Raw genomic sequence first — 12,226 nt, 5'->3', positions numbered from 1 at the left:
TATTTAGACTAAATGCTGTCATTCTCATATCTCTTGAATGCATTTTTTGTTTGTCATTTCATAGTCATAAACTATGAACTGTCATAAACAGCCTGATCTGACCTTCTCTACACTTGCAAGCCTCGGCGCCAGCAGGAATATTACGCTCGGTTAAACACGGGAACATCTTAAAACACTCATTTTTGCTCACTGTACTGCTGCTGCACTTTCTTTAAAGATCATTCATAAAACAAATAAATAAAAAATATTTTATTCCTCCTCCGGCATCTGAAGGGTCACTATGCGACCTTTCAAATAGCAAAGAAAAACGACTGAAAAAAAATTACATATTAGCTTCATAAATTCAGTGGACCATGAAAAAAGAGCAGGCTGCAGTGGAGGAAAGTCGCAGGGTGTTGAATGCATTATGGCTCAGATAGATGGTAAATGGGTGACACTTTTGATTATTATTGGCTCGTGGTTGCTGAGGTCAGAGCAGAGGATCGTAATAAAAGTTTCACTCGGAGCTGCTTTTTTTATGACTTGAATCCAAATCCACTCTGTGTGGAGAATCCAATACAAGACTCTCTCTCTCTCTTAAAACACACACACACACACACAAATATGCATGTACCCGCTGCTCTCACAGGGTTGACAGATTGAGGAGGTGGAGCTTAAACCCAATCTGACCCTGGCAACAACATCATGGTGATGCAACAGTATTTGCACGTGTGTGTGTGTGTGTTTTAAAGACTCACTGGTATCTAGGTTTAAGGAGGCTTAATGTATTAATGCTTAATTTCCTCCAGGACCTGATCACTGCTTTACACATCTGTACTTTTTTTTAATGTTTATTTATATCGATGATTTGCAATAACAAGTACAGACACACAAGCAGAGCGACACTGCATTAAAAATGAGGATGATGACTAACTGTGTAGCATGCCCTGCTCCTTCCAAATGCTGCTGTCACATCCTGTAAATACGAGGGTACCATCTGTCCACCCAACTCTGCCTCTCTGCCTCACTGCTGCTGCTGCTTCTCCGCTGAACTCGGGAGATCACGAAAGATGATCTATTTTTTTTCCAGATCTCCTCAGACATCTGGTCAACACTAAGCAGGAGACGGGCTCAAAGCGAAATGGCACCTGGAGCTACATTTTCAATTTTTAAGCGAGACACCCCAGGCCAAAAAAAATAAAATGTTTTTCAGCACTGGTCGATTTTGAGAATTTGGGCTGTTTTGCTTTCGTGACATGTCCTCTTTCAGACTAGTGGAAAGAAAACATCCAAAATACACATTTAAGTGTTTATTTTACCACACTTTGGCTATTTGCGTCTGTAGATTTCACCCAAAGTTAGCATCACGTAATGCCTCATCTGCATATGTAAACATTAAATTTCAGAAAACGTGTAATACAAAAAAATAATTGCCTTAATGTAAATCATCAACTGAGGAAGTTTCATGGTGATTTCTATTTGTTAAAAAAATGACCCTATTCATCTGGGTTGTCTCCTCTTTAGTCTGATTAACAAAAAAAAAACTAGTTTCAACCACTAATTTCTGTTTTTCTGACCAAAGTTAAACCTATTGCTTCTTTGATACGAGTTCCAGTATCCAGTATCGTGTCTGTGTAGCCTTCTGAAACCATTATGCATAATTTACAACATACAGTAGGCAGCCGGCAGTGAGAACATAACATGTTTCTTTATTTTGTTTGAAAAAAAGTCTGAAAGTTAGAGAAGCTCCACTTTGAAAAACCAGTGCTTTGTAAACATTTTTGATGTTGCTAAGGTTTTGCATCATGGCTTATGAAATAATGTTGTATTCTGACTTTTAAAAAGAGAAATCTTAAGTGACCTGTGAATTACCTTGGTATTGGCTTTGTAATTGAAAGATATAAAACACCAATATCAGTGTTTTCTAAAGTGGCTGCGGTCTGTTAACTGCGATCCTCAATGCTGCCATCATGCTGTTTTTTTTGTTGTTGATATTTCAACTTGTGTTTTTGGCGACATTGATAGCAGTTGACATCCCAACAAATGGAAAGTTGTTTTGCTTACAGCTGGCTTGCTCGGCTCAGATTGATGCATTGTTTTTGGAGGCTTTGAGTTGGTTTGTTGGTTGGTAGATCGTGCTGATGTTTTCATGTAAGATCTGTCAGGAGTCACAACAACTCCTGGTCCTCTTCTCTGAGCACCTTTTAAGTTTAAAAACAAGTTTAAACACGTGATCATTGTTGTAAAATTACAATTGCCTCACATCAGACACAAATGTAGTGCGAACATTAAACATTATGGCCGTTCTAAGATATTCCACCTGTCCCTAACAAAACAAAACAAACTAAAACTACTGTAGAAACTAAATATATACAAACCAAAACTAAAACCTTTCTGAAAAACTTAGACCAAATTAAAACTAAACACACTCTGAAAACTAGCTATAACTAAAATGAAATCGGAAAATTTAAATAAAATAAAAACGAATTGAAATTTCCGAAATTATTATAGCCCTCCATGTACGTCATGATTCATGCTTTTTCCACCGCTCGCATCTTGCATTGAGTTTTTAATCAATTCACCAACTTTTTCAACTCAGCCAAGCATTAAAAAAAAAAATGCTACAATATTTTGATATTTTTTGAATGCAGCGTTTCCAGAGTTATTAGTGGAACAATAAGGTATGGAATAAATAGTGACAAAGTGTTAATAGGTAGATACCAATAGATGCAATTGGGGAAATACTTTTTTTTGTAATTTGGGGGATCTGACCCTTTCACAGTTTTCATAGTAGGATTGTTCGGGATTAGATTAATATGAATTTAAGTAGGTTTTGATGGCAAATAATTGGTGGGTCAGCTTTTCTGGAACATGGACTGACTCAGCGTGAACCAGACAGAAAGTTTCTGGAAGACGGCAGGCCAAAAGGCCATGAATGAGCGGGACATTTCTAGTTAGCTCAGTGGTGCATTGTAAGAACTCTTAGATCTGCCTGCCTCATGTAGCTTTAATCCCCGTCATATTCACTATTTGATCCCTAGTACATCCAGTGTTGTAAAACGGCTTTTATATCATGACTCAGAGGCAGGTTTCCCATTTACTTTTTTTCCCCTGTAACGAGTTCAATTTGACTGAATAATGGGAACATTCTCGCCGCCGTAACATTTCCCCACCAAGTGTGGGTGTCGCTCCGGCTTTGAAGAAGAATGGCCTTTTGCTGAGAGCGTACAGAGGAGGCACTGCATGGAGAGCTGCTGAAGCCATCTCATCTCAGTCCCATCTTAAAAAGCATTCAGAAACTGCAGCGTTTCATCAGTTTTATGGTGGAAATGTAGTCGGGGCTTTATAACTGCGGACTGATTCAGCGGCGGAACGGCTCATTTCTCTCTGAAAAAGTCTTACCTTAAGGAATGACACAGAGCCGGCTGCTCAGCGAGAACCAGAATGTGTACCTCTTTGTATACTGGACTGATGTTATGAAATCATGATGATAGGGCTGTCATGCTGTAGAACGAACATGATGTGGGCAACATTTACTTAATATTTCTTTTTTTCTCCCTCCCACTGTGTGTTCTCCTACTTTCCCTTCCTCTTTTATTTCTCTCCTCTCGCTCTTTATCGTCCCTCTCTGTCTCTTTTTTGTGTCTCTCTCCAGTCCACTCCACTCCACCTGGCAGCCGGATACAACAGGGTGAGGATAGTTCAGCTGTTGCTACAGCACGGAGCAGATGTTCACGCCAAGGACAAGGGGTACGTACAGATCAATTAAATTAATGAGAGCATGATAAGGTAAAATATAATGAAATGTAAATTAATATAAAAATCAATCAGAGTTTCATCCTACTGAGTTCATTGGTGAAAGTATGAACTACTGTATGTGCAGCCTCACAGAACTGCTAGCACGGCTGCAGACTTTTTAGTGTTATTACAAATATTGTAGATATAATTGAGGGTGTTTTTAGTTCTGTTTTTGAATATTAAAATGTATATTTATTGTTAATGAGAATGCTGTTTTTTTTGCTCTTCCAGTGGTTTGGTGCCTCTACATAATGCCTGTTCTTATGGACACTATGAAGTTACTGAGCTGCTGCTAAAGGTATACTCACACACATGCAAAGCTCAGCATCTACTTAGACTGTGGCACTTACTCTCAATATGATAATATTTTTTGCTAATAACAAAAATAGAAATTCAGCCCCAAGAGAATCAAGTCCCACTGTTTTTTTTCTTTCATTAAAAACAAGACAGACAATTACCAGCTATACACCAGTCTTTAACAACTTTGTAAAGACTGATTGCTTTTTAGAACAATCCAAATTCAATTCAAAGAAAGTTGTTTTCTACAATGCAAACTTTGCTCTGCTTCCCTGTTGCTGTTTTCACCTCTGTTTCCTCTTAATATGTGCTTTTCATCCACCAATTCCCTTTTTTTCTCTCCAGCACGGAGCGTGTGTGAACGCCATGGATCTGTGGCAGTTCACCCCGCTCCACGAAGCGGCGTCTAAAAACAGAGTGGAGGTCTGCTCTCTGCTGCTGAGCCACGGCGCTGACCCGACCCTGCTCAACTGCCACAGCAAGAGCTCCGTGGACATGGCGCCCACTCCTGAGCTGAAGGAGAGACTTACATGTGAGTGTGTGTGTGTGTGTGTTGGGTGCTTGATTTACATAAACTGCAGCTGCAGCGCACACTGCTAAATGTGTCACGGTGCTGAATTAATGAATAGGTTGTTTTTAGGAAAGGGTGTATTTACTCCAGTCATGTGCAGTTGAGCAGTTGATTTGAACTCATTTGAGCGTTCAGAGAGTGGAAAATGTGAATCTCAGTCTTTTGATAAGAGAACTATTGTTTTCTGGAGTTGAAAACAAGGAATTATGGGTTTGAAGAGAGACAAATGATAGCATCTGACATGAACAGTTCCACAGTCTTGACTATGAGTCTGGTGCTCATATACATTTATACTACAGTGCAGACAAATCCATCATTTTAAGAAAGGGAACACAAGTTTTGGTCCAACTACCAAAATCTCTAATCTAAGAAAAAAAGAACTGTCAAATTTTGTTCAAGTCCTGCTTAGCTTGTAATTGGGCTTCATACACAGAAACGTATAAACACCGATCAGCCATAACACAACAACATCTAGTCCATCCCCACTGTTAACAATTAACAAATCACCTAGTGAATATATTTATACACTTTTGCTTCCCGTCCGTCCGACCCATTCTCGTGAACGCGATATCTCAGTAACGTGTTGAGGACATTTCTTCAAATTTGGCACAAACATCCACCTGGACTCAAGGATGAACTGATCAGATTTTGATGGTCAAAAGTTAAAGGTCAAGGTCACTGTGACCTCACGTCTGTCCCATTCTGGTGAACACGATATCTTAGGAACACCTTGAGTGAATTTCTTCAAATTTGGCACAAATGTAAACTTGAACTCAAGGATGGACTGATTCGATTTTGGTGGTAAAAGGTCACCGTGACCTCAAAAGAAACACGTTTTTGGTCTTCAAGAATTCATGTAATACAGTATAAAATGATGTTGTGATGACATTTTGGACAGACATGGTTGTAAACTGCAGCTTGACTTGTCGGCGGAGGCATTCAACTCTAGTTACAGTTCGGAACGTGTGACGTGTATTTGTGCAGTCATAAAAACAGTACATCCCAATGTATGTGTTTTTCTTAATTGAGCATTAAGCAGACGTATGATATGTTAATTAAACAGAAAGTCTAGTACTATAATTAAATTAATTTTCTTTACGTCTGCAGAGTCAAAGCAGACGAGTCTTTGTCTCTGCCAGAAAGCTCTGTGCAACTCTTTGAAAGTTAATTAGTGAGTCAGCTCTCTCGCCGCTGCACTTGTTGCCTTATCTTTGTAATGAAGCAGATCAAAGCAAAAATCAAATGCTACATGAATCACAAGCCATCCTGAGTTTATGTATAACTGCAGGACAATTGTTCCTGTATGTTTTTTTGATGAGTGTGTCTTTTGAAAACACGTTTCAGTGGGACATTTGCTGACATAAAAAGATAACAAAACTAAATCTGATTTTTGTTTTTAAGATCAGACTATTCTATGTAGTATTTCTTCCAAATTGTATTACCGTATTTGGGTATGTGCTGTATACCTCTAGTGTGGAGATGGGTCCTCTAGGTGGTGAAAGGAGGTTTCTCTACCTGTGGTAATTGTGTGTGTTTATGTGAAAGTCTCTGTGTTTAGTGTGGATATACATTGCAGGAGTTCTGAAGAAATTCTGTGCCTGCCTTTTTCTTTTCCTGGAACAAATTGTTATCTGACCTGTACAGACTGTGAAAAAATACTTTGGATGTGTTGTATTGAACCTTTGATACCCTGGTATTAAGCCTCCCGTTGTCCTGAAATGTGGGATACAAGTTTCTTTTGTTGACAAAAGAAATTCAATATAGAAAGTCTAGGTTGCCCAGATGACTCAGACAAAAGTGAAAGTAGTTCAGGGTTGCTGGCTTTGAATAAGTAAGTAGTATACTTTGACATACGCTTATGTAAAAACCATAAATAGTCCTTTTTATACTTCGGTGTTTGTATGAGCTATAGAAATGCTGGTAGATGTCTTGTTTTGTTTGGCTGGACCGCAGAGGGCCAGCCCTACAAACGCAAAAGTTTGTCACTGAGCGAGTGACTGAGTGATGAAGTTACACGATTGATCGGCCGAGTGTTGGAGTTTCCTCATTGGCTGTTGCTCTTTCAAAATGAAAAGGCGGGGAACAGTCCTCTATACAAATGAGCCCGTCCAACGAGACGTGTCCGGCTCACGAAACTTGGACCAAGCTGTCAAACTAGGCGATCAAGTTCTAAAATGAAACGAGATTCAGCAGTGGCGTAGCCCTTTTTCTCGCTTAAAATGTTTTCAGAAGTAGATTTTGGTGGATTGTTTAGATGGAATAACAGAAAGTTTACGAGCAGGCCGCCACGTTGTTTCCTGTTTGAAACGGTGAGCAGAAAACCAGGGACCAATCGGGTGCATTCCACGATAGAGTACGTCACCGCTTGGTCATGCCAGTTGAGTGGAGCACGGCGTCCCCTAGTGTTCTCGCCGGATCTAGTGGACATGTACCGCTTGATTTAACATTATAGACATGACCACTGACTATTTGTGTAACAATTTAGCCATCACAGACTGACCATACACGGTTCAGACATATACTCAGTTTTGACCAAGTCTTATTTATTTATTTATTTTACCTTTGGACAACCTTTGGACAGAGCCCCTGTTTGCAGAGTGTAACTACATATTTACGGTTGTGTCTAAATGGTAACCCTAGAAATGCAAAAACTGGCGAAAACTCTTGTGAGACTCGCTGCCGGAGGACCTATCATAACCTTAACCATACAAGGTCAACACCTAGCCGCAACCTTCTCACCAGAGTTTCGCAATTCAATGGTTAACTTACCATCTAGACACGACCCATATTTACCCTACAGATATGAGAGTGTTATCAATCTTCAATTCTCAGCAATAAAGTGATAAGCGTGTGTCCCAAAATTATTCCTTTAAAAGCTCCATATGGTGTATGACAGCAGCTGCTTGTCAAATATTCTATTGTCTGTCATTTTATGCAACAGCAACTTATGAATCAGATGAAATGTATACTGTAATTGGATTTTCCGATCTTAAAGTGGCGATCTTGAAGACTTTCATTTAAATAAATGCTGGTTAAGTCACTATCGGTGGCCACACGAGGTAACACAATGATGATTGAGCCTACGGCCCACCGATGAAAGTATTGCAATATTAATATATATATATATATTTGCAGTATTATTATTATTATTGTTATGAAATGGGTGTCTGTAATGACATTCCCAGAAAATTACAGTTTGTATCTACAGTATTGTATACAACAAAAAATGGAACTATGCACACAATTCTGAAAACTTGAAGCTCATGTACATCTATGCTCAACAACAAGACTCCAGACTACTAAACTCAAAGCAAAATTCAATTGTTTTCATCCAAATAGAAATTCTAAATCAACCAGGAACTGAAATCTTAATGATTGCCACTTTAAGCATGTTTAAGGCACTAAACATCGGCTTTCATACTGACATGAAGGTAGCTGCACGTGAGGAAGGGAAATCAGTCTTAACACCTAGAGTAATTGCGTGTAAAAAAAATGGTTTTGTAACACAAAATGATGTTTCCGACTTTTTAATAAATATACTGAATACTTTCTCCTCTTTAGGAGAATAAAAAAACCTTCAAATAAAACAATCAGAGAAGGAAATATCTCTTTGGTTAAGTGTCCACGCTGAGAGGCGGTTGGCTGTGATAAGGGGTCAAAAGTAGACATTTCACAAACGTTTTTGTGAGACACTGGAAGACTAACAAAGGATGAAAAACAACTTCAAGTTTCTCTTAAAAGAATAAACTGCAGACTGCAGAGGCAGCTTCTGTTACCCATTTATCAGCTGCTTTTTTGATGTTGTTGGTTTTAACTCATCTGACCACGTTCCCTTGAAGATGTGACTTCTGTGCGGTGCTTAAACCATTTGTTTAAACGTGTGATTATAGATGCATGAATGCCGTCGCTCAGTCGGTAGATAGACTTCCTTTTTAAGCAGCCTGAAATGCTTCTGAGGCAAGATAGTTTGTTTGTAATTTTCAGTCCTCGGGGGGATAATCACTTGTTTCCGCTCCAGTTCCAGCACCACAGACTGTTGCATCATAAGTTATTAGTTCGCTGGTAAAACTTTGAAGTAATCTTTCTGAAGTATCGGTACGCTGCAGGGTCAGAATATATTGTGGTCGGATGAAAACCTCGTAAATGTAGTTTTTGGTCAAGTTTGTTTTTCAGTGGAAGCGCCAGATGCTCCTCTGTGGGTTTAGATGCTTTGGGGTTTTGTAGGAAACCTGTCAAGATTAACTCAAACTTTTCACTGAAACCGAGGCTGTCTCTTTCTCTGTTCCTGACATGTTGACATTTTGTGTGTGTTCAGATGAGTTCAAGGGCCACTCGCTGCTTCAAGCTGCTCGCGAAGCCGACATGGCCAAGGCTAAGAAAACCCTGGCGCTGGAGATCATCAACTTCAAACACCCTCACACACACGAGACTGCGCTGGTGAGACGAACACACACACACACACACACACACACATATTGACGCTTTACCGCACACACAGATTCTCACTTAGAGATGCTAAGATGATGTTTTCTGTTTCTGCGTGTTAGCATTGTGCTGTAGCATCGCCGCACCCCAAGAGGAAACAGGTGACGGAGCTGCTGTTGAGGAAAGGCGCCAACGTAAATGAGAAGAATAAAGAGTGAGTGCTGTTTTCATCTGCTCATTAAACACAGAGTGAGATCATTATTATGTGTTTTATGTAAGCTGCATACTGTCAACAAAATGATTGAACATATAGAGATGATTGCAGGCTGATATCAGCACTTGACTAAAGCTGCCAAATAATTTACAGCATTCGAAACAACACAAATAAATCAATGTTTGAACACTCACCTTTCTCTCTTCTCTCTGTAGTTTCATGACTCCTCTCCATGTGGCGGCAGAACGTGCTCATAATGACATCATGGAGGTGCTACAGAAACATGGTGCCAAGGTAAACCACAGTATTTTCTATATCCGCTTTCATCATCTTCATGCAGCTATCCATTTATTTATCTCTCTACTTCCACCTTAATCCTTTTTAAAGATGCTCTATATGATATCCAGAGAGTTGTCATGGCATCAAACAACTATTCGCTATATAAAGATATAGAGGAGCAATGTCTACCTGAGCAGAGAATGAAGTCACTCTCCCTCTGTGTGTGTTGGAATTAGAGCTTCTATCTGCTTTGTTGACATTGCCGGGCCGATCGCGCGGCAATGAGCGTGCCCCACTGGCTATCTCACGACCGCCGCTCTGCACTGCTTTTATATGGCCTTAGCTGCCAGCCGCCGGCTCAGCAGTTACCATGTTGACAGCCGTGCAGAGGCAATAGAAATTCTCCCAATCTTGCATTTAGCACCTTTAAATTTTTAAATGTGTTTTTTTTTTACACTGATCTACAAAAAAAATACTCTTTTAATGTCAAAGTGAACAGATCTCTACAAAGTGATCTAGATTAATTACAAGTATAAAATACCAAATAGAAATGATTTCAGTAAATGTTTCCACAAGGTTTACTTTTAGAGCTGCCATTGTGATCTGATATCCAACAGTCATACAGTCAGTGTTGAGGGAGCACTGATTTATTTTTCTCAGTAAAAGCGGTGACTCATCCCATTTTCATTACTGGAACAAATGTGTCCTCTTGCTCTTACTGTGCAATCGCCATTGATAGTGATGCATGTAGGTGTACGTACACATTAGGCACATAATATGCTGCTAAATGTGGGCAAGAAATCAGGGACAAAGTCACATGACTGACTGCAGTTGATGTCGTCTCAGGTCCTTCCTTAGTTTCACCCTGTAATTATTGTTAACTCTGTCTGATCTCATATATAAACAAAACCATTTTTTTTAAATCATGCTTTCCATTGTTTCCTTAAAGAAACATAACAACAACAACGTAAACCATAACAAATGAAATAATATGCCTATGATAACAGATAGTGAATTGATAAACAAAGTATTCAAAAACAAGGGAGGAGAAAAAAGGTAAAATAAATAAATAATAATAAAATGAATAAATAAGATTGTACATTTTTAAATAAAAAATTAATAATAATAAAATAAATGATTAATGAATAAATTAAAGTTTTCAATTTGCTGAATATCTGTTATTTTATCCATGAACAGTTTACTTTTTTATTTTTAGAAAATTAAGTACATCTTAATATATATTAATATCACAATATATCATTTCATAACATTGATTGCAGATTGTATCCATACCTATACTAATATCATTTTTTTTTAAATATTAATATATTTCTCAAACTTAGCTATATGTAATGTAATAACTAAATGTAATTTCTACAGTATATAAGAAAAAAAACAACATCTTCCAGGATCATATTTGACAGGTTGTTGTGGTGCCTTTATTGGTTATAAACAGAGTTTACTCACATACTTGAGTCCACAGAAACACATGTTTATTTACATGTTTACGCATTTTCAAATATCTTGTGTTATTGGTATTTTTTTATAGAAAAGTTGAGGTTGAGTTCACCAAAGTTGAACTACCTGCTAATGCGAATATGCAAAGTTGTCTCGCCACCGGGAGCGAATACTCTGAAATGTCAGATTTACGATGATCAGGGTCTCAGATCAGAACATCATCCAGATGGAAACTTATAATTACAGCTTGACAAAATGTAGATAATTATCACATGAACCTGACATACTGTAGATGAGGCTATTTGAGTGGAATTTGGTTCAACGGAAAAGTAAATTACATACATTTCATCAAAAAACAAACTCATCACAGATAACAGAGAGATGACCGTTTTTAAGAATATCTCGAGATGGATTTAGGTGAGAATCTAACTGAAGGTCCTTTCAACAATGATAACACAAAGGGGTTTTGTGTTTGCAGGTGAACGCTGTGGACACGTTGGGTCAGACGGCGTTGCACCGCGCGGCAATGGCAGGCCACCTCCAGACCTGCAGGCTGTTGCTAGGATACGGGGCAGACGCCTCGCTGGTGTCCCTGCAGGGCTTCACTGCCTCTCAAATGGGAAATGAAGCTGTTCAGCAAATACTCAACGGTACGCCACCCTTTGTGTGTGTGTTTGTGGGTGTGTGTGTGTGTGTGTTTGTGGGTGTGTGTGTGTGGGTGTGCAGATGTGTAGGTGCCGTGGTTTTGGTTGCTATGCACCAGCTGGCAACAGTGGGATTAACTGGGATTGTTTCTGAAAGGTCAGTATTGATACCTTCAGTCTGAAGGTGCAGATTGAGTAAAGGCAAAGTTCCCAGTGAGCCAGCTCATCCTTTCACTGGTGGAGAAAACTTTACACATTACATCGCTGCAGTAATTCCAGATTAACGTCGCACTGTGGAGTTTTCTTGTGGACAATTTCTCATAAAATGTGGAGACTTCAAGAAGTTATTGCCACCAGCCAAGAAATAGCCAGACAACAACATCAACAGCTTGTTGGTTTTTGTACAGATTAGATAAGTGATTATGTGTTAATCAGTGAGCCTTTGAGGCGCTGGTAGGTGGATTCCTTTTAACCTTCAAAGAGAGCCAGACTAGCTGTTTCCCTCTCCTTCCAGTCTAAGCTAAGTACAGACATCATTTGACATGCTGAAATCGGATGTTT

General features: G+C 39.1%; 1 protein-coding gene across 8 annotated transcripts in view; it reads left to right on the top strand.

Annotated features, from left to right (window-relative positions):
- Positions 1 to 12,226, top strand: part of tnksa (tankyrase, TRF1-interacting ankyrin-related ADP-ribose polymerase a) — a 102,474-nt gene that overhangs the window by 60,582 nt on the left and 29,666 nt on the right. For all 8 annotated transcript variants that reach the window (XM_074618833.1, XM_074618835.1, XM_074618832.1 and 5 more), the window contains 7 exons: positions 3,635 to 3,729; positions 4,009 to 4,075; positions 4,420 to 4,606; positions 8,961 to 9,082; positions 9,193 to 9,284; positions 9,500 to 9,578; positions 11,500 to 11,671. In XM_074618833.1, the coding sequence (XP_074474934.1) occupies positions 3,635 to 3,729; positions 4,009 to 4,075; positions 4,420 to 4,606; positions 8,961 to 9,082; positions 9,193 to 9,284; positions 9,500 to 9,578; positions 11,500 to 11,671 (814 nt within the window). The remainder of the gene's footprint in view (positions 1 to 3,634; positions 3,730 to 4,008; positions 4,076 to 4,419; positions 4,607 to 8,960; positions 9,083 to 9,192; positions 9,285 to 9,499; positions 9,579 to 11,499; positions 11,672 to 12,226) is intronic.

Source organism: Sebastes fasciatus, chromosome 19, assembly GCF_043250625.1.
Source record: "Sebastes fasciatus isolate fSebFas1 chromosome 19, fSebFas1.pri, whole genome shotgun sequence".
NCBI lineage: Eukaryota > Metazoa > Chordata > Actinopteri > Perciformes > Sebastidae > Sebastes > Sebastes fasciatus.
This window is presented reverse-complemented; position numbering and strand designations above follow the sequence as displayed.